The sequence below is a fragment of the Zonotrichia leucophrys genome, chromosome 3, assembly GCF_028769735.1.
Source record: "Zonotrichia leucophrys gambelii isolate GWCS_2022_RI chromosome 3, RI_Zleu_2.0, whole genome shotgun sequence".
Taxonomy (NCBI): Eukaryota; Metazoa; Chordata; class Aves; order Passeriformes; family Passerellidae; genus Zonotrichia; species Zonotrichia leucophrys.
In genome coordinates, this window is record NC_088172.1 from 60,059,360 (window position 1) to 60,082,911 (window position 23,552).

Consider the following 23,552-nt stretch of genomic DNA (forward strand, 5'->3'; position numbering starts at 1 on the left):
TGTTGATATTTATTCATCTGTCATGAAAGTCATACTTCTGAAATCATCAGTGTGTTAGAATGCAGCAGCTGGCTGAAACTCTGTCCAGGCTTTCATATGCCGGGGCAATGGCTTCAGGGTAAAGTGTGAATGGAGCATCAATGAACTTTCATAATCAGAAGCTGCCATTTTCAAGCAAGTTGATTTCCCACTATTATTGATAATAAGCCAAAAGACATCGGAACATATGGAGGTGAAATTTCTGGTGTGCAGGCCATGTATACTCAAATGTGAGTTTTAAAAAGAGGTAAAAAGGAAAAAGTGTTTGAAGGCAAGATGAAAAGAATAGAAAACTTCTTCCCATATGGTACCTGAGAGATTTGAAAGAAGACTAAGTTAAAAATCAGTTTTCAAAATGTCATTTTGTTTTTCCAATTTTTGTCTGATCTATGAAGATTTAGGAAAATATTTAGGGCTGACTAACTTCTCTAGTCAGCTGACAGAAAAATATAGCTATGCTTGGAACTGCATCATTGACGTTTATGAAGTTTCATCTTATTTCTTTTAACTAAAATTCTTCCTTCAGTGTCAACCTTGTAAATGTCATATATATATATAAAAGGGATTAAAATTTTATTTTAAAAAATAAAATATTTTTGGGGTATGAATATCTGTCTGAAATATTGTGTATCCCTCCAATAGCATGCAAAGGTAAGTTCCATTTCAGGAATACAGCAGTGTAAATACTGTGAGAAAGTCTGCCACTGCAATTTAAAATCTCTCAAGATTTAGGCATTTAACATAGCAATGAAAAATACTTGCTCTGGACATGGTTGTTAAGTCTCTAGAGATTTTTACTGCTATGTAATCAAGTTTGTAATGTGTACACACATGGAAAGCTATGATATAATCAATGAGGCTTTGTAAAATACATGATAAAGCTATTCACTGAATGTAATAAAATAAAAGCTAGAAGGAGAACAAGATTTCCTTTCTTTTCTGAAATGCCATTTAAAATACTGTTTTCATTGCTTAAGAACAGCAAAGAAAAATATGCAGTATGTAGAATACAGGAAGAAACTGAATCTAAGGAGTGACAGGGGAAATATACTCCACATTCTAATGTTATATATTATAGTGCATTCAAGAGCTTTTATTGCTTTGATTTGGTTTATACTTGTGTAAGTTGTATAGATTTTTATTGTTGTTTTAAATTTAAGGTTTATAAAAGTGGTTTGTTGTTATGCTTGGTGGGGAATGGATGAGCAACTTAAATATTCGTTCTATAAGCAAATATGTGATGTCTCTCTCTATTACATTGCCTGTTTGAACTGGGTTTTTTTTTCATGAAACATGAAGAACATGGATGTAACATCCCTCGGTGTTTCACCCATTTTCCCTCTAAGCCAGTTTGGTTATTTCAAGTTGCTCAAATTATGAATGTGGTTTGGGTTTTTTTTTTTATTGTCTGCAGCAATGATTCGTAATTTATTTTGCAAATCATATTCACAGTGGGTAAAGTTCAACTGTAGTTCTCTGTCTGAAATACAAGCCTGACTTCAGCTTGTGGCATAAAGTGCAAAGTGTGATACAAGTGCAGTTGATAGAGGTGCATGCCCAACAGGAGCAGATGGATTAGGAATTAGGAGGTGAGATTGGAAGGATCCTCAGTGTGAAAGGCAGGAAGAAATCTGGTAGAAAAGGTGTTAGGAGGTAAGCAATAGCATGGGACCTTAAAATAAGGCAGGGAATTAAATAGAAAGAAAAAGATATGCAATAAATGAAGGGATAGAGAGCAAGGGAGACTGGAAGGTAAGGAAAGCACTTCAGCACTGAGGGAAAAATTAATTTTGTCAATAGCTTAGCCATGAGGTGGAATTTGATATGCTGGTAGTCCCTGTATAGGTAACCTTGCCTTTACTGGTAAACTAATTTTTAAGCAGGGTTGGGGGGGTGCGCAGGGAGTGGAGAAACAGATTAATAAAGTGTTTTTCTATGTACATTTTGTGGTAGTGTCATTTTTAAAATGCAGACTACTATTGTGCACTTAATGCAATTCTACTTTTTGTCTTAGCCTAAAGTTCTATGCTTCACTGCTAAAACAAAGCTAAAAAAAGAAACTAAACTAAAATAGAATGGCCAGTGTTTTTTTTTCTAGACAGACTGAGCAAAAAATGTAGATCTCTTCTCTGAAGGAACAATATGAACTGCCTCAGGGGCCTGAAAAATAGCAAGAGAAAACATACTAATCTATAAATGCCTTTTCTTTTGCTCCTAGGTTCAGATATTGTTCAATGGTTAACGAAGAACTTATCGATAGAAGACCCAGGTAATTTCTCATGTTTTCTTGTCTTCAAATTCCAGGGTTTTTTTTCAAAGTTATTGGACTTGACTTTGTTTTCTGCTGCAATGAGAATGCCAAGACAAACATTGGACCGGAACAATTTCAATGGTTAAGCACACATAAAATCTTAGATACCTTTGCTAACATAGTGAGGATTTTGGTTATCCATTTTATTGCAGCAGGTATCAGAAAACAATATGAGAATGATAATGACAGTTCTTTGGTAGAAAATGTGTTTGAGTGCATGAGGAATTTACTCAGTGTTAGACTGAAGAGTTTGTTAAATACAAGTTGTTTTCTTACAGAATTTTTCAATACACAAAAGATGCATAGAACTATTAAAATACATTCTTGTACTGTTACCAAAAGTGAATCTTGAATTTGTACACTTCTATAGCATCTTAAATGGAAAATGAAATGGAAATAGAATCAGTGAAATGAGGAAATGAGGAAGAACAGTTCATTATTGATCATCTGCGTTAGGACATGAAAGTAAGGGCTTGGTTCCAAACTCTGCCTTGGTTTCTTATGTGCCCAGCAGGAAACACAGTTTGGTTATTGTATTTAGCTATTATTTATTTCCTGGACTTACAAGAATCTATTTACCTGATCAGAAATTTTCCATAAAGGAATTATTTCTAGTAGAAAATGCTGAATTTGAGAAATAAAATATTCTATGGAGGTTCTCATTTTCTTTTGGTGAGAGGAAAAATAATCTTCCTTCTTTAAAAAGGATCAGAAATTATCAAAATTTGCTTTTTCTCCCTTGCTTTCTTTCAGTATTTTTTTTTTCATTTTTGGGTGTAATTTTTGTCTTTATTTTTAAAATGTGTTTTTCTGTCAAATTAGAACTCAAAGTATGATCATTGCAAAAAGCAAAATCATTTAAAATTGCGACTTGAGCAAGGAAGAGCTATCCATAATTTGATATTTAGAAGTAGTCAGTTCACAACATATTGACATGTTATGTGAGAGAGATGACTACTTTTTTAGCTAACTTTTAACAGTGTTGTATGCTTGATTCCTGGAGATAATCTGGAGGCTTCAAGTGACCTAAGTGTGATATTGCATTTCTCAGTTGTCAGCTACAAAACACTCACCTATTTGTGTTTATGAGAGTTTGAAAGATTTTTAGGCTAAGATTTTTTAGGTTTGTTTGATATGGAAGCTTAACCTTTATTTTTCAAACCAGAGCTGCAGTACTGGAATAGGTTGTCGTTCAGATTACCTGCTTGTTGCAAAATTTGGAATAGAAAAAGCTTCTGCTAAACAGAAAACATGTCTCCTTGGTTCCTTGTGTTCGTATCCAATTAAAATTAAACAAACACACAAACTACTAACACATGGAACCAAAACACCACAGTAATTTAAGTGAAGCTGGGTTTTAACCTCTCATATTACATGGATGGAAAAAAATTATCCACAATGACAAAAATGTCTTATGTATTTTGGTCCTAATCCAAAGTCAGCTATCTGGAGCTGGTTAAATTCTGATCTTCAGAAAACAAATCGCCCTAAATGCTTCCTTTGGGTAATGCTCAGAATTGCCAGATGACAGTGAACTTCACAGATGGTGAGCAAGAGATTTTCACATGACAGAACTTCTGAAAATGTTCTGTTTTTTCAAAATCCATAAGTGTCTTTCTTTTCATTTCGGTTCTGGACAAGTCAGTCTAGAACCTTGTGTGGAAAAGGCCTTAATTTCTGCAATCTGTTGTCACTGTAATTTGGATTTCCAGTGTCTTCTGATCACTTTTTACCTGTGTCAGGGTTTAACTTGGTTGTCTTTTAAAACTACCCTACAGGGTCCTGTTACAAATCATTTGTGAACCTGTGCAGTTTTGTGATGCAGAAATAAATAATGCCTTAGTTGGCACTGAGAATTGTCATCTCTGTCTAAATCTGATATCAGCCACATACCTGGAAGAACAACATAAAGTAGGTTGGAGTGCATATTTTAAGAGTATATTTTACTCTGTTCAGACTCATGCAAGGAAGGCAAGTGAATTGTGATTTAAGGAGTAAATAGAGAGATTCTCAGAAGGGTCCTCAGGTTAGAAGGAACCTCAGAAGATCAGGTGGTCCAGACTTCCATGGAGAGGCAAGCCTGGGTGAGATTACCGAGCTCTCTGTCCTCTCTCATCCTGAACACTGCCACTGACGGGACCTTCAGCACATCCAGTGATTGTTCTCACTGTAAAAAATTTGAATAGATGAAATGTCTCTCTATGCAACTTGTATTCATTGCCCCTTATCCTCTCAGTGTGGCTCCCTGTGAAGAGAATTTCTGTCCTCAAGGCACTGGAAAAATGTGTTGAGGCCCCACCCTGAGCCTTCTGTTTTCCAGGGTGAAAACATCTAACTCTTACTGTCAACTTGTTCTTTAACAAAACACAACTACTAAGAAGGAAGTGACGCTACCTCACTCTATATAAAAAGGAGTAATATTTTGAAATGCAATTTTCCCCTTTGTTTTGCATAGGGAATACAACTCCAATACCATTTAAGTGAGAATGAAGTAGGCAACAATATGGGGAGTGGGAGAACATAAGGCAGAAGGCCTGACAGCAACATTTGCTTCAGTGTATTAAGAAGTGTAAAGCTTTCACCTGGAAAAAGCAATTCAGTAAAAAGTAGTAACAAGCTGGAATTTATAAACTGCCCGTCAAGAAAACCATGCAGATTTTTAATAAATGGAAAATAATATTCGGTGGAATATTCGAAAGATTTTGGCTTGCTGCAGTAGATCTCCATCAAGAAAATAAACTGGAGATGAAAGGTGGATTCTACTAATTTGTACCAGATTTGGAGTTATTTCAGTGGAGCAGAGCTTGTGCCCAGAATAGCTGTGCACAATCACTGTACAGTTGCTGTTACATTGTTTGCTATTCAATATGTAGTTAAAAAATGTTTGTGTTTCAGCCTACAATTCATCTGTAAAATTTTAAGGAACAGAAATTGTCCAAGTTATTTTTAATAGGGAAGTTTTATTCAGGCATAAATATAAGCATGATCTCAACCTGAAACGAAGCAATTAACTGAGTTTACAGAATTGTAAGGGCTTGTGGTTTGGCACTTAGACATGTGTTGTCGAATTGACCATTACAGGGTAAGTGCTGACACTTCACTGATGTTGCCAATTATTCTTAATGTGGAAAATCTACTCTGTTTTTCTACATTGTGTTTTTCTTTTTTGAAATGATCATTAATGACGTGAAATGCACCAGACTGACCACATCAGATACTGAAGTTCCTTTAATCTGTAGTGGGAAAAACAGAACAAAAAGGGTAAATTATTTAAAGGTATCAGCTCAAATTCCCAAGAGTTGAGTCCTGTACTTGGTTCTTGCACTGATTTCTTCAATGCCCTTTCAGCAAACACTTTATTTCTCTATTCCCTAATATTCAACATCCTAACAGTAAGTGACGCTGTTGTCTCCTAAAGGAGAAGGGACACTATGAGTTTTCCAGTCTTTTCACAAGAAAATGGTGTTATTTACAAACACTCATTTCCAGTCATCCTGTGAATAATTTTCATCTAGATGTCTCAGAAACTGCCTTTAAGTGTAGATAATATATTTAGACATAATCCTCGTGTTCCTTTAAAATACCTTTATTCCTGAGTGTTGCTTATTTAATTTTCTCACAGCTGCAAACCAGCTGAATTTGGCTGGAGGCACTTCTTTATCAAATGGTTGCTGCAGCAGAACCACTGCAGCTGCTCTAGAATGCTCAGCCTCTGCATTCACATTGCTTTGCTCCAGCTCATTTAGACAGCCTGTTGAAGTAGTTTACTATTGCTCTTGGTCATCAGGAATTACTGAAGTCAAAAATATATATTACTAAATCTAAGTTTTAAAATTATGAAAAAAAGACTACCTTGATTTTTACACCCTCCTGTGATTTTCCAGTTTCAGTTCTCACCATTTGTACGTAGTTTTATCATGTAACTGGTGTTACCAATCTGTAGCTAGATGCCCACCAGTATCCATGTGAACTGTGGTCATTGAGCCAGTGCAATAACAAGGGAGGGCTCAGTAGCACAATATCTGTTTTTGTTTCTTAGTTTTCCCTCTTTAGTAGTCTCTCTCCAGCAGCTGGTGTACTAATAATGACCTAGAAAATACACAGTACTTGTTTGAAAGAGTTAGAAGAAAAATGTCAAGGCTTTTATTTGAGTTTATGAAAGTTTACTTGAAAAATTGTTCAGTTCTCAGTTTTGCCTTTTCCTCAGTTATATGCAGAAAGGTAGCAGCAAAGAGCAGGAGCCAGACAAGATGTTCTAAACAATTGCCATTTGGGAAAATGTACCAGAGACCTGCAAGCAAAGGGGAAGTACTTCCAGAGATTTCTAAGAGAAAAAAGAGTCTCTTATGAGAAGGAATGAAGAAGAGAATGGAAAGGTCACGTTTATCTTTGCGGTCTTTGCACTAATCAAAACCTGTGGAAGTGGAGCAAGAGTAGAATGCTCCCTTTTTATTATCCTGACTTAAAAAAATAACCAGCCCAAAAGCTGAATAAAAGTAATTTATACTGCGGGCACACATGCTATACCTCTCATACTGGGAACCTAGGAACATCAGACCCTCTCATTTTTCACATGCCTGATAGAAATTCAGGCACTTTTTTTTTCCATAACAAACCTCACAAACCTTTGTCAATTCCAGTGTAACTAACTTGCCAACTTTCTTCTACTGGGTGAATTTGATCTGAGCTTGTCAGATCTTGTAACATTTCAATGGAATAATTACTTTAATCTCAGATGCACAAAAAGAAAGTAGAACAAAATTCTGTTTGAAATGGAAAATCTCAGAATTTACAGACACTCCTTTATTACCAATAATATTAACATTGTGATGCTCATGCAAAAAATCTATGGGTCAGTTTTCCTATAATTACAAGCAGCATAGGGAATACTTACCTGTGTGGCAATCAGCAGGCTTCTAGCCACTCCTGAGGTTCCAGGAGTGCAATGGTAAATGTTCACATGAAGAGGGTGTTTTATTTGCCCAAAGGCTTTAGAGAGGTTTTGTAAATGGTGAACAGAAGTGTAAGGTCTTCAATTCGGTTGTGACAGGATATGTCAGATTTAATGGATTTCATGTTTTTTTCCACTGAAGCTTCTTCCAGATTAGTATAATCTATTATCCTGTGTAGACTGCATGTGTTAGGAATGTTTCCAAGAGCACACAGACCTGCACAGCCTCTTGTTGTGAGATGTTTTTTCTGCAAATGTGCCTGTACTGTTTGAACAGTTTAATTTCCATGTAGTCAGTCTTGGAAGTGATTAATATGTTCCTTGTTAGGCCATTTTATTTTCTCACTTGTGGATAGGTAGTAGGTTACATCAGCACTCATTTTCAATTTTCTTTGATGGAGCAGTCATTTCTCCTGGTCTTTTTGGTAGTGTGGCATCTGGTTAAAAAAGAAAAGTTTTTTGCACTTATTGGGAAGGTACAAATTTTGTGACTGGGATTGATGCAAAGTATGTTATCAAGGTATTGGTGACAAAGTGTTTCCTTCACATAGCCAGACAGGTCAAACTATTACAACTGTTTTATCATGCTAAGCATGACTAAATAAAATTCTCCCTTTGTTATTCTCTTAAGGAGGCATTGTTTTGCAAGATTTCATAAAAATAGTTATGTATTTTCACCCTAGTAATTATGAAATTTTATAAACTTTTGAATTACCTGAGAAGTATGAATGAGTTTTGTCTGTTTAATTTATAGATAAATGTCCATCTTGGAGTAATGGGTAAAGATGACAAGTATGGAATTTGTTGCTGTCTACCATAATATTCTGTACAATAAAATGATTGTGAAAATAAAATTATAGTACTAGGCATTGGTATGACAAAATACACAAGTTCAGCTTCTGTGAGCAACCTTTCTGATATTGTCAGTAAAATACTGATTCAAAATGACTCTCTTTGGGCTTTGAGGAACCTGACCAACTGAAAGGTGTCTCTGACCATTTCAGGAGTGTTGACACTAGATGAAATTTATGGTCTTTTCCAAACCAAACAGTGCTATAATTCTCTGATTCAAATATAGTGTAACTATAACTTGTGTGATATACACATTTTCTGTATAAAACTGATCTCTATTGATGCTTTCTTATTTCTGGTTAAAAGCAAGGCATCAATTGAATTTTTTAAATTTTAGTTTTCTTGATAATTTAGTTTTCTTTTCCTGATTCCATGGTGCTGACTTCAAAGACATTTATTTTAACAGGAAATAATATTGTCTTTAAAATGAAAATCTCCAGATTATACTCAGAATTGTTTTCAGTAATCAGTACATCAGTGTCTGATACTCAATTTGGTTTTAAAAATTGAAACAAACCAACAATCATCTTACAATTCAGTAGGCAGCATGGCCTTTATTCCACTGAGGACTTTGAGAGTCTTACTGAGAGAAAAGGACGAAAAAAAGTAATGACTAGAATACAAAATATTATTACAAAAATAAGTCTGAAGAAGCCTACTGAGATAAAAAGTTAATTGTAAAACTATTACCTGATCAAGATGATAGTAGCTGAGACATCAGTATACTTTAATTTCAAGCAAATTTTTTTGAAAATACTTCAGCTGCTCTGTTGCATCATTTGAAGGAATTATTTTCATCCTGTTGCAGAACAAGTTAGGGCACAATCTAAATTACAATTGAAATCTTTACCAATGAAGTTAGGGCAAAATATGCTGATAACTTTTAGAAAGAAATAAATAATTTAATTGCATAAGTTGAATTATAATGATCCTCTTAATAAATTATTTTATCTCATTTCTACTACAGTTACTAGGAATTTTTGTAGTTTTCTTACCATTTGACAGCCTCCTTCTGAACCTTTGTGATCAAACCAAGTTTTGGAGGTTTAAGAGAAAGAGCATTTGCTAATTCCCAATTCACACTGGCATAATTAATTAAAAGCAGCTAAATAACAGTCTAGAGACTTCATTAGATTTCTGCTTCCTTGTTTGCCAAAGTACTGTGCTACATAGTAATGGAAAATGCAAGTAGGTGGAAGTGAGATTTTAAATCTGGCCAATTTAATTGAATAAAAGCAGTTGAAATCCTATTTCATCTTGCCGACAGCTGCTGCAGCTATTTATAGTCAAGTAAACAAAAATGTTTTGATATTTACATGTCATATGTTAGTATTTGATGACTGGAAGGTTAGTGTGAGGCTTTCTCTTGATTTTGCTAATTATTGACCTTAGGAACATTTTAAGTTTTTCCATAGTACATGTAGAGAAATACTGCTCTACATAAAGAGCATACATAAAGGGGCAGAGTGATGGTCCAATATTTACTGTGCAAGGACATGGCTCACAATTTCTTCTTGGACAGATTAATATTCCCTAGGCACTCCCTCATTTTTTTTTCAATATTTCCTCTCCTCTGCTCTTTTGTTTATCTCCATGGTTCATGTTCCAGTTTTACTGCATAGAATCTTCTGGTTCTCATTTTTATGGCTGGTGGTTGGATCTAATTCATGTGTTCTTCTACATTCAGATGTTCTCCCTCAAATGTTTCTCCCTTTTTCAAATTTCACTTGTTTCGTTCCGTCATCTACTCAAATTCCACAAATTATCAGGATTTTAATTGTTTATGTCACAGATTGGATGACGAGAGCCATGTTGACTCTGGTTTTGTAGCTGCAAGACTGCATTTGGCTTCAGAACACTTGAACCACAAAGTATAAAACATCTAGTGTCACTAGAATTTAATTTTTATTGGTGCTAAAAAACTACTGTTCTCACTAAGTCTGATGCTCAAATTAATTAAAAAAATTAAAATCAAGCCATAAAAAGACTCTATTCACCTCAATTAGGCATGCAGAAATTGTTACAAGTAGTTTACACTTCCTTTTGAAAATTTGCTTCCTAATTGCTGTCTACTTTATAATATTCAGTTAAACTGGAAAACTTAACCTTCTAATAGCCTTTAAGCTTATTAGAAATGTTAAATATTTGCTTCTTGAAATGTTGGAACTATATCATCACATATAATCTCTAGCATGAATTAAAAAAAACCCAAAAATATAAGAAGCAGCTACTATAGCATGGTATCTGCGGAACAAAATCATAGACTCATTATAGTTTGAAAAGATAATTGTGTCCAACCATTAACACAGCGCTGCCAAGTCCATCACTAAACTGTGTCCATAAGTTCCACATCTATACATCTTTTAAATGCCTCCAGAGATGGTGAATCAATACTTCCCTGGGCAACCTGTTCCAATGCTTGACAGCCCTTTCTGCGAAAAAATGTTTCCAGTCAGAATCATCCCTTGTGTAATTTGAGATCATTTGCTTGTCCAATCGGTTGTTGCTTGGAAGAAGGAGCTGACCCCCACCTGACTACAGCCACCTTTCAGGCAGTTGTACAGACTGATAAGGTCTCCATAAGATTTTTTATCTCCAGGCTCAGGAGCCCCAGCTGCTTCAGCCACTCCCCACAGGACTTGTGCTCCAGACCCTTCACCAGCTCTGTTGCTTTTCTCTGGAGATGCTCCAGCCCCTCAAAGTCTTTCTTGCAGTGCAGGCTCAGAAAAACACCGCTGGTTTTTCTTGAGCAGCAGCAGCAGCAGTTACCTAGCAGTCTCTTACTGGGCATGTATAATTGGGAAGGTTCATATCTAAAAGATTTAGCATTTATCAAAATCCTATTTCAACTCTTTTATTGTGTAATGAATTAGTATCATGTAGTTTTACATTTTCTCCTCTCAGTTTACTTTTTGCTGACCTCAGTAATTATACTTCCAGCAAATTTTATATCTGATGTAATTCATCATTCACAACCTTCTGTAGATAATGTAGGATTATCCTGAACAGCCTAGGACCTACTAAACATAGTTACTGTGATTAACCCCACTTCAGTGTAATATTATTATTTCAGTGTAATATTACACTATTTAGTGTAATAACTGACCTGCTGTGCCTAACCTTTATTCCCTCTTTTCTACCTATTACTTTTCTCATGATCTGCTTAATACCTTTAGAAAACATTTGAGGTAATCGTGCCAAGAGCTCCCTGGGAATCCAAGATAATATGTCAACCAGATTTTCATAACCTTGAATGTTCTCTATTTCCACACAGGAACACTCACAGAGTTATGAGATGTATCCAGCAACAAAATTCATCCTGAATCTTCCTTTTTTGTTGCATTTATCTTCATTTTCATTCCTTCTATCCTTTATTATAGTCCCTAACGTGCTGTCTGTATGCGTGTCTGTTTTGTGCATCCTTTTTTTCCCTCACATTTCCCCAGGGTGTCTTTCTGAAACCTAAGGACATATTTTTCAATTTTTTTTTCCTTTAGTACTAAGGATTATTAAATTATAAGTGGCGCACTATGGCTAACAGTTCAGCCATTTAATATTTAACTTGCCATAAAACACAGATTGACCATTATTTTGAACCAGATTCTTCTGCTCATTTGATCAATTTATTTTAAAGACTTTGATAGTTTTTGCTGCTGCTGTTCTCATGAGCCTATCTCTTCCTTCTGCATTTAGATTCTGTCATCAGAGAAGAAATAGGTCATTCATTGAGGCTTCTCTTTTTGTGGGGAAAAAAGGCACTTCTGAAAGAGTTTTCACTGAGCTATTTTTGCTAGTTAATATCTGTCAGTATTTCTCTATTTTTAATAGCAGAGTTTGTCTGGCTGAATTGATAGTTCTCTATAATTATCTGTGTAAATCCATTGCAAAGGGGAGAAGTGAGCACTAGGAGTGGGAGTTATGATAATAGAAACATGGGATGGTATAAAATGGAAATTGGCAACCTTGGAAATTTTGCTCCCTCATTTTGATTAGGACAGTGAAATATATTTTATTTGCCAACCAAACTACTATAAATAATGGACAAATAAAACTCTCTAAAAGTGATCCTGTTTGTAATAACTGCCTTGGGGAGCCTTGTATATGTGCATCCCAGATAATTGAATCTGGTCACATGGGGAGTGGCATGTTATTCTTCAGAAAAACCACCTCCACACTCTTTGTTGCTATCCTTCCTGAGCTTTGATGCCATTTTTTTTCTTGGTGTGTATCTCAATGACACTGATTTACCTATAAAGCTGTTAACTCCTCATGGACTTTAAAAATCACAGCACTCTTCCCACAGAAAAAAAGTACATTATTTGCAGTATTTTATGCTCTCAGTTTGCTGGATGTATGAAGAATGTTATAAAGAGAATTCTTTTATTCTTTTTTGAATTGAGTGCAGTGAAAGAGGCAGTTATTTTTCTAGCTGTGGCTGCTGTGTGTTCTTTGTATTTTCTGAACTGTTTGGTCATAAGTGGGTGTTTTGTGATTATGATAGCAATGCATGGCAATGACACAAAGGTAATGGTTGGTGCAATAGCAATTCATATCAAAACAGACTTAGAGACTAAAAAAATTGTCATGATTCATCTTGACCAGCAGTAATCATTGTGAGAGTCAGGGCTACCTATGGCTTCCCTCACCCAACCTCACAACCTCCATGCTGACTGATGTCCCTATGATTCAACAATATTATTTTCTGTACAAATGTTATCTTCCGAACAAATATTTTGTGCACTGAAAAAGCCTGTGCTTACCCTGTGTATTTGCTGGCCACGAATCCAAGTGGTGCATCAACCACACTAGTTGTTCACACGCCCCACATCCGCCAAACTTTAAGGACAGGTCTCCTCCTTTGAAACCCCATCCCAGATATAAAACTGCCTGTGGCAGTGCCTATTGGTCATGTGCCTGGAATGTGCTTTTCTAAAAGCTCCAGTGCTTGTGGTGTCCAAGCAGAGCTGACTGAGAGGGGAGTTGGCTGCCGTGCCTTCCCTTGAGCATGGCAAAGAAGGGGAGAATCAATGGCTCTGTGCTGTGGCCAGGAAAGCACACCATCACACAGGGCACTGTATCTGAGGGAGCTGGGATGTAAAGTACCTTTTCTGGCTGATACTAGCACGCACAAATTCCTGGGTGTCATGTGGAGAATGAATCACATGCTTCCCCACCGAACATTTGCAGCCAAACAATTTTGTCATATATCTGTAGACTCAGCCACTGGGGGCGAGAAAAGTAGGAAGATCTGGTGTGCTAGCACTATACAAGAAAACCTGAAATAATAGCATAGTAATTATGATACTGAGCAGAAGTATTCCATGCCCAGTATTTTGGGTCTTTTACAGATGCTTGAACCTGTGGAGCAAGATTTCATCTGAAGGAATTCTCAGAAGTAGTGTATTTGCAGTAATTGGAATTTTTGTAAAACTTTGTTTTTTGTCTTTGGCAGGTTTGGTCACAAGGGTGCACATATGACTTTAAATATCCACTCAGAGTTTCATACTGGAGGAGGGAATGAGTAAGGTGTTTGGAAATGTCTTACAGAGATAAGTTCAGAGAGTCATTAGGGAAAACAAGACACACAGGTTTTGATTTCCTCTATTTTGCCTTAGAGAAGCATGGGAATCAAAGCTTAAACCAAAAAGTTGCAGTTTCAGAGGAAGACCCAGAAGGAAAAACAGGAAACCCATACTTCAAAGGAGTTTGGATTTCACCCTTCTATCATTTTGATTTGAAGAGACAAGACATATCAGTGATAGAAGAGCAAAAAGTCTGTAATTTCTACAAAACTGAAAATAAAAAAGATCAAAGACTAGTAATAGTGAAATTAGAGGAAAAGTTTTATGAATGCTGACTTTCATTGGTACAGCACTAGATTCCACCACTGGAAAGCCTGATTGCTACTGTGATATTGGTAAGTACTTTAAAAAATTGAGGCTGGAGATGACAGGGAAACTATGAAGGCAATTCTAAACATTTTCAGGCCACTTGTCATGACTGCGTACTGGACGCACAGTGGCAAAATCTAGTTACCAGATTGTGCTGTGATCAGTTTTGTGTGGTAATTAAGCCTACCTGTAGATTACAGTTTGGATGAATTTCTTCCAGCCTCTGTAGCGGAGCATTTCCAGTTTGCCAAACAGCCACCACAAACAAATATTCCAAAGGTGAAGTTACAGCACAGCTCAATGCCAGCACCTCACTCCTCACTTGTCTGTTTCTTGACACCTCATGTTGCAACTCCAAATTTTTTTTCTTTTTATTTTTTGGTCAAAATGAAAGCTTTGGTTATCATCTCAAGTCATGGCATTTTGACATGTCAGGCATCTGCCTTTCAAGAGACAAACTTATTAAGAGAATAAAAGCAGATTTTAATAGGATATAGCAGCAGTTAACGGGTCTGAGCTGAAATACAGCGGGAAACAATCACATAAGAAAATTAATAGGAAATACTTAAAAAGTTTTAAAATGGAGAGTTTGTGTGTTGCTAGCTGGGAGATGCAGCTTTTTTTAAAGGACTTTTTCCCCCTCCAATGTGATAATTTCTTGCTTTTATTTTTCCTTTCCTGTATTTGAATCAAGGTCTTTGGTTTGTTTTTGTTTTGTTCTTTTCAGAAACTGTAGGCCAGCTTCCCCTTTCCTTCAGTCTTTGATGGTAACATGTCTTCTGTTGATCCTATCTGGATAAAAGTTTTTCAGATTTAGGTCAGTCCCCCCATTCACCCACATCCTGAGCACATTAGGCAGGTGTCCCTGTAGTACAGTAATTGAGAAAATGTACTTGATCAGGCATGAGAAGTAGGACATTGTGATTATGTAGATGATTATGATCAGATTTATTGCTAATACAGTATCTAAATCTTACCAGTACAATATATAAATAATAACTGTATCATCTACCACAGTGGATTATAGCATAATCAGGCTGTGGTCCTTCCTGCTGAGTCAGTAAGACTCCTTTGCTTTCTGAACTTCTCGGGCAAGACTGGGTGCAGCTGAGTCCACTTAGTCTCAGATTTGGTCAACAGTTGATGTTTAAAGCCTTATATTATAAGGAGGTGCAGCTAGAAATGTACAGTTTCGCAGTCTTTGGCCTTGCAGAATTCATAATTACAAAGCAACAAAGTATAAATATAACTACTTCAGGATTTTCTCTCTGCATTTGACTGGATCTTAGGGCATTTTAGTCACCCATCCTAAGGTGTTCTTCACCTTTGGGCTGGATGTACTCTTCCAGATTCCCTGCTGGGGGGAGTTTCCACCCATAAACTGTATCCAGCCTTGGAAGACCAGTTTCCCCAGCGGAGTCAGTCTCCAGAAGCATTTTACACCCTCTCGCAGGCTGACGTAGATGAAAGTCAGTCACAAGCATCTCATCTCCCCATCGCTGGAATACACTAATCATGTGAGCATGGAGAAATTCATCCTGAAATACCCACCTGGCGTTCTTATCTTAGGGCAAACTACACTGCTCATCAGAGACGGGGCAGAAAGGGGAGGTGGCAAGAGGATCCAGCTGTCTTTCATCACTGTCACAGTGCCTGTTGTGTTGGATGTTTTGCAAAGAAAGTAGTTGATGTTTCAGGCATGCATCATTATTCTAGACTTGGGATGCACCTCATGTTACGCATCATCTCAGACTGTAAGGGTGGAAATTACCATTCCTTGGGCAGATGGCGACACATAACCCATCTTTGATAGGTTTTCCTCCTTAGCTGCTGAGTGATGCTCCTACTAAAGCTTCTGCCCTGTTGATGGCATCAGCAGGCACTGTTTAGCACAAGAAAAATCCTACCTATTTAGATAAGATGCTTTGTTGACAGATAATGTAGATTGTGATTGTTATCTTGAAATCAAGTATGAATCTCGTTTTAATTGTGTTTGAGTAAATAGTGCCTCTTCCTTCACCACTGAGTTTATCCTCCTTAAAATGACTCTTACCAAGTGCTTCTCCCCTAAGAAATTCAGATGGGACAAAAGAGTGTGGTTCATGGTCTTGTGGGTGTTCAAGACTGTTTCTAGCTGGTTTATTTTCCCCTCTTTAAACACCAAAGTCAGGCCAAGACAGCGAGTCTCTCCTACGCTTCGTGTCAGCGTGAGAGGAAGGTTGTATTTTATTACTCTAATCCTTTGCAGCTTGTGTTCACACTGGCAATGAAATGACAGCAGGAGTGAGGTGAGAGTAAGTGATAAAGTCTTGGCATTAGACACTTACAATGAATGTGTGCTTGTGAAGTTCTGACTCATTAATTCCTTTTCCAGGCTGCTGTGTGACTTAGCAGTGCACTTCAGTGCTGTGGTGGATTTTAGATTCAACAAATAACCCAGAATACCAAACGCTTTATTGTTTCATGGAAAGGGAAGCGTTCATTTGTTTGATATTTTTGGACCCAAAAATATATGAGAACTGGGCAGTTTGGGGTTTTCACTGTTTTTTACATCATAAAGCAATTTTAAGGATGCAAAATGCCCCAAGTCACGTTCTGTGTAGGAAATCTTTCCACACAGAACATAAGACAGACTCCAAATAAGGACTTTCAAAAGTGGAGCATGATTGGAAAATACTCTATTTTTCTTTCCTCACTCCCTCAGAGATTACTGCAAGGTGGCTCAGATGTTGTAAGACTATACTGTTATGATAGCATGAAGTATTTTATGGACTTTGGAGTAAAAATAAATATAGATATCACATCACAGATAGACCTTAGATGTGTAAGAAAAATCAGAATTCACACTAATCACAGAAAACCTATCCTTTAAGGGTTTTCAAAGCACAGAAACATCTTTATTCCAAAGAAAAACAAGGAATGTTCTTCCTTTTTAATTCCCTCCTGTGGACATATTGTAAGAAACAACTTGTTCCACCAATACCATACCCTGCAATTTAAGATGAACAAACTGTCAGCAATCCACGTGATAATTATTACAGTAAGGAGAAAACTGCACTATGTTTAAAAAGAAAATAAAGTCAAAACTCAGCCAGTAGGGTATGTTTTTTATTCCTTAGATTTTGTCAGATTACACTGTCCCAAAGCATTGAAAATATCTGACTCTTGTATAACAAAGTATATTAAAAGTGACTGACATTTAATCTGTCAAGATCACTGTTTTGTAATGGCACAGCAGATGGCTGGGCAATATTATTTCTCACTGAAATGATTTCTAATCAATCTATGTATATGTGTTGCTCACTTCACCCACTCAACTAAATAAAGTTCAACAGCAGAGTGAACCATGGAATTTTTAGCTTTTTCTGAGAGCTTTTAGCCCAGCAATAAAATACACATTAAGAATCAAACCTACACTCAAAGCAGTATTTTGATTTTATATGAAGTATTTTGTGTCCTATTGAATTGAAGTGGGCTCATAAATATGCATTTCTGTTTTTCACCTGAGGAATTCTTCTTCCATTAGCTATTGTTGCTCCCAACACTTTCCTATTTATACCTATAAAAATTAAAACAGTGGTTAGGGTAAATTTGTGTTTTAAATGTGCTGCTCCACTTTTCCACAGTTTAATTGCTAGGAAGGATCTGGAACCTTAAATCAGATAGTTGGTATATTCAAAAGAGGGTGTTGAGTTGAAGAAGCCAAAGTCTATTCCATTTTACCAGTTACACCTTCAGGAGCTTGGTCTTCCTCAGATTTTTTACAAGACATCTTTGGCTGCAGTTTGTACCCCATGTATAGCAGCTGACTGCCATTTGAATTATAGCTCCTCAGTGAGGCTATCTGGGTGTGACTGAGGATTTTGTTTATGTTCTGTGTTTTTTATACAGTGTGACTGAGGACTGCAAAATACTAGTTGCGTAGATATCACATTTCTGTGTGCATCTATGTTCACTTGCCATCTGAAAAACCTGTATTTTTTTTTTTATTCTGCTCCTCCAATTTTTTGAGTTTGTATTCTGAATACATATAAACATACTCTTTCTACCTGACAACCAGTATGTCTAAAAACATTTCTTTCAGACTTCTTTTTTCTTCTTATCTAATGCACTTCACAGATGTTTTTGATGTTCCCAACCCACATTTGCCATTTTTCCAGATGAAATGTGCTTCTTAAATGAAAATCCTCTAACCTCATACACAGGAAGGAAGATATATAATCTGTCTGTATTTGAATTCTAGGCATTTAGTCGTGTCAGATTGGTCTGCTGCTGGCTTCATTTTCCTTTTCAAGCTCATGGGTTTATTTCCTAAATACTGCCGTTGTACTTCATTGGCTTCTTATAGTAGTTATTTTCTCAGTCTGATTTTAGCAAATTGAGATGGGTATCAAAGTGTTGCCTCTGTAATACACTGGACAACCTCTTGCTTAGAGAATAGAAACCTCCTGAGAGCTGAATTTTCTTTCTGTGCTGTAGTTCCACTGCTGCTGCACAGAGAGTATCAGTATTGGTCCTCTACCAGCCTGGTGTGAGACAGGAGACTTGTGGATATTACTCACTGGGTATAATTTTGTAACACTCAAAATGTGAGCTATAGTGGATGTTAGGTGGATACTAAAAGGGAATATTTATGCATTTATATTCATGTAATTCTGAAAGATACCGATGGATTGGCAATCATAAAAAATGAAAATTAATTGTGTATTAGTTAAAGAAAAAAAGAGAAGTTTGTTTGTCCTTATTAAGGCTTAGTAGGTGAAAGGACAAAGATATACCTTAACATTGAGTTAGTGTGGATTCCAGCTCAATGAGATTGCCTGAGGTAAGAGTATAATCACCTTACTCCCCATACATAACTGGAGAAGAAATATAGGCTGCTGTTGGGACTAATTCAGACCTTAAATAACTGTAATTGACTTCCAAAGAAAGGCAGGTAACTCTTTCTATTTTTTCGTGATTATTTCTTTCTATTGTGACTCTACTTGCTTATATGTACTGACTCAGTCAGTGAGAGAAATACCAGCCCTTACTCCTACTGCATCCAGCCTTGCCTGGAATATAGGCTGTTCTGTCAGGAGCTTCCAAATAGTTTCTTCTCCAATTGTCTTCATCCCTTTTTTATCTTCTGTATTCCACTTCTGCTTGACCCATCTAGAGTCACAGAGCTGTAATATAATTCAAGCTGAGAGGGACCTCAGGAGGACTCTAGTCCAACTCCTTGCTCAGCTCAGTGAAAACTATGAAGTCAAACATATTGCCCTGAACTTTATCTGTTCAGGTCTTGAAACCCTCCAAGGATACAGATTACACAGTCTGCCGGGGCAGCCACTCCTGCTGCTTGTCTGAAAGTCAGAACTAGACCTGATTTGGTTTATTACCATTTTCTCTTTTATTTTTTTCTTCTTTTGTTTACTTTATTGCCCTGCAAATCCATAAACATCTTGCCTCCTACATTTTGAAATCTTCTTTCAGGTATTGGAAAAGTTCTTCTAGCCACCTCCAAAATTTTGACACCTTCCTTTTTTCCAGTCTGACCAAGCCCAGCCCCTTCAGCCTCTCCTTATGGGGTGCATTCTTCAGCCCTAGTGATATTGGTGGACTCCCACTTGACTCACTCAAAGTTTGTTGCTGTCTTTTTTGTACTGCAATGGACATGTTAATCGTAACTGGACATAGTAGTCCAGATATGCTCAAAAAATTGCTGTGTAAAAGGAAATAATATGAGTTTCTTGTGATCTTGAAAAATATTATGATTCAGAATTCAGGAAGCACATGAAAAAAATCTGGAGCCTATTTAGTGTAGGCTTAATCAAGAGAATGCACTCATCTGTGTCAGAGCTCCCTGGCAAGCCGTCACCCTTGTCTGAGAAAGCTTTTCTCTAGAAAAGTCAGCACATTTCTTCTTTGTTTTTCTCTCATTCCACCAAGATACATAATACATGCAAAAATAAAAAAAAATTTGGGTTGGCAATAAGTTGCAATGGGAAGAACAAAGAAAAGCTTAATAAAATTGAAAGGCAGATGAACTGAAACAGTAAAAAAAAAATCTCACTGGCTGACATGATACAGAAAGCATTGATTCAAATTTCTGATTCAAGGATAATAGCATTTAGCAGCTTGAAATGAATGAATAACAACAATATATCAACTTTTTATATTAAGGACAAAGTTCAGATGGGAATTTACAGACATTGCAGGCACAAGGAATAAAGCAGCTCCCTTCCTTCTGTTAGAGAGATTTCTTCTAGGCTTGCAGCTGGGAAAAGTCTAAATAGCATAGTGGAGTTTTACATCAGGCTGGAGAGCTCATAGCCAGAGAAGGTGTGTTGTATTTTAGATGATGGTTCTGTCTGGAGGGACAGGAATCAGTTTGCTAAAGATGGGGATGACAATAAATGTTTGGTATCAAATAAGCCCTGTAGGGTTATGTGCTCTCAGTTAATACTGTCCAGATCCCCTTTCTTGTTCCTTTCATGTGTTTGCTGGCTTTGGGTTAGCCTAAACTTGTCCCACTGCTCCTCCTGTATCTCCTATGTGAGTCAATGTCTTCAGGTGAGCAAAGGGTGAAGGAGGGAATTTTTTGAATGCTAATGAAGTATGGGTAAATAAATAAGCCTTCTCATATTGAAAATAAGAATGGGTGAAACATAAGTGAATGTCTCTTTCTGTGTTTGTCAGCAAGAACACAGATGTCAGGACTTCAATTTCTTTCTGTGTGATGATGCTTGACTGCAGGTCAGGTGCTGCAGTGGTGCTTTTAATACAAGACTGTGCTGGTCATTACTGACAGCCAAGTTATAGGCAATAGGAACAAATGAGCATTTCTTAGAGGATAAATATAAATCTGAGCATTATCCAGAGGGGTTGTGGTGTTTCACCCCTTTGAGTTATTCAAAAAACACTCAGACAAAGTCCTCAGCTAGTAGCTTAAGGTTTCTCTGCTTGATTGAGTTGGACAAGATGACCTTCGCAAATACCTTCCTACATCAACTGTTCTAGGAACCTATTATCCCTTGATATTTTTCCAGTAATAAACTTTTGAGGACATCTCTATCCTTTACAGTAGCTCTGACAAAGCTACTGAGAAAGATATCATGCAATTAGAGTCAACTATTTTAACATGTAATCAGAAACTGTTCTGAAGAAGAAAAGCAGGCTGAGCCATCAAGGTAAAGGTGATAGCTGTTTTCAGCTTCAGAGCAAGTGAATGAACATTAAGGCTACCTTTTAATGTCAATATAAGTAGTGGAACCGCAGCTAGAAGTGGGACATGTAAAAGCTACTTGTTAAGGAAAGTGCAGTGTTTTTTTGGTTGCATCATTATGTTACACAGAAAAAGACAGCTCTTTCAAGGTGGTAGGACTTTGAGAACAAAGTGGTTATCTGCAGGGTATCAGGTGAATATTAACAACAAAACTAAATTGCTGAAAAGACGTTATTTAGCTCTTTAGTTTATCTTTCTTTTTTTTCTTGAAACAGTTGAAGCTCTGCATTTGGGAACTCTGATGGCAGCACATGGCTATTTCTTCCCAATCTCAGACCATGTTCTAACTCTGAAGGATGATGGCACCTTTTATCGATTCCAGGTAAGTATTTTCAATATGTTCTTGACTTTCACAAATGGAGCCTGAAAGGCCTTACAGAAAAGTTCATGGCAAATTTAATCATGCTTTGTTTTTTACATAACCTGGTAAAGAGTAGAAATTCTCCGAAAAGTAACAAATTGTAGAAGTATTTTATTTATAAATTTTCGGCAAAGTGTTGAGATGATAATGGCTATTTTGATATTTGGGAAAAAAGTGTGAAAATGCTGAGTGTGGAACTATCTGTCATGAAATAAATTAATATAGTATTTTTGAAATATAGTAAACTATATTATGTTATTGCCTCTTATTTCTAATATGGTCTGACTTTAGAAAGGGGGAGATATTTTAAATATCAAGTCTATACCAGAAATCTGATAAATAATGGAATTAATATTTATGTTTTTTTTATTTTGTGAGTGTTTCCTTACTGGTAACTCAGTAGTATTGGAGTGGTGTGTATTCTTCTAGCAAGTGCAGAGACATTTTTATATTGATCTGTCAGTCCCATTGCATACAACCAATGGGAAGATGGTTCAGAAAAAGCTGGAAGCATAAATATGTATATATGTCTATGCCTACACTTTCACATATATTATTCAGAAACACACATAATTGTATTTCATTATATTCGGTTTCAAACTAAGGCCCTGAGAGCAGAAGTGTTGTTTTTCTAATAATGACTCGTGGGCTAGAATTTTGCAGAACAATATTGCCAATAACTTCAAACAAATATGACTGCAAAGTACCAGATTGTAGATTCAATTGAAAGGATTCACTTTGTTTGTCATGTGCCACTTTTGACAATGGTGGCTGTGTTCTGTATTGCTCTTTCTATCCAGTGGTATTCCTGGTCAGTATCACCAAGAGCAGCTCCTAGCTCTTGTTTAGATATTTATTGCTTTGAAATGACATGATGACTCTCACTATGAAATTAAGTTTGTTAATTCTTCTGGTAGAACAAAATCTATTTTCTTCAATATATATACATCTAAACTTTGTCTTAAAGATTCTTTAAAAAAGATGCCATCAAGAACAAAATAGTACTGAAGTTGTGCTCTTCCAAATGCAGAAGAAAACTGGTGATTGGAGACCAGTCATAGTTTCAAACATTGTATTATATTAATCTCTCTACAGTATTTTCACCAATATTTGGCTCAATTCGCATAGACCTACATAAGGGAAGAGAAAGACTTGTAATATTTGTACAAATCAAAATCTTAGCGTGAGTATAATTAAATATGCACAGCACAGTCTGGCAATGAAGAGTATTGTTGCATACATGCAAACAATATTATCCTATTTTCATATTTAGATCTTGTGAGTCAGACTGCAAAAAAGTTGTTCTTCAACAGAGCAGAAAGTTAGATTTGTACATGGGTAATACTAAGAGTAAGCATTCCAAGCCTCCTCCCCTAGATCCACAGTTACCTTTGATCCTGGAGAGACTATTTGAAGGAAAAGGGGTTTTTTAAGCTCATGAGGCTTCAATCTCCTCAGTGCTCAGTATAAAGTTGAAAGATAGCACATGGTTGAAGGGGCTTGCTGAAGTGCTTATAAGGCAAGTGGAAAGGAATCATGGAGTGGGTGAGGTTCCAGTTCTTGGGTTGGTGTCTAAATAAACAGCATCCAGAAGGACAAAATGTACAAGAACTTAATTTTGTGGAGAGTAGTACTTACCTAGAGGAGTGCTTGTCATTGAATTCTGCACAGCTGCCTCCATCTCCAGCACGAGAAATGAGCACCTCTGCTGGCATGGCAGTCTGACTGAAGGAAAGTATGGACTAGAATTATCTGCACCATGGACCACTCAGAGTCCTGCAGCTACTCTGCTTTGAGCTTTCTTCACAGAGGTCCACAGCCTAAGTTTGGACACAAAACTTCAGTGAGGGCTAGATTATATTATCTTCTCAGTGTATTTA

At 36.7% G+C, this 23,552-nt stretch overlaps 1 protein-coding gene across 7 annotated transcripts in view; it reads left to right on the top strand.

Annotated features, from left to right (window-relative positions):
- The window catches only part of RGS7 (regulator of G protein signaling 7), a 235,175-nt gene that overhangs the window by 148,710 nt on the left and 62,913 nt on the right, over positions 1-23,552 (top strand). For all 7 annotated transcript variants that reach the window (XM_064708439.1, XM_064708433.1, XM_064708436.1 and 4 more), the window contains 2 exons: positions 2,258-2,308; positions 21,527-21,633. In XM_064708439.1, coding sequence (XP_064564509.1) covers positions 2,258-2,308; positions 21,527-21,633 — 158 coding nt within the window. The remainder of the gene's footprint in view (positions 1-2,257; positions 2,309-21,526; positions 21,634-23,552) is intronic.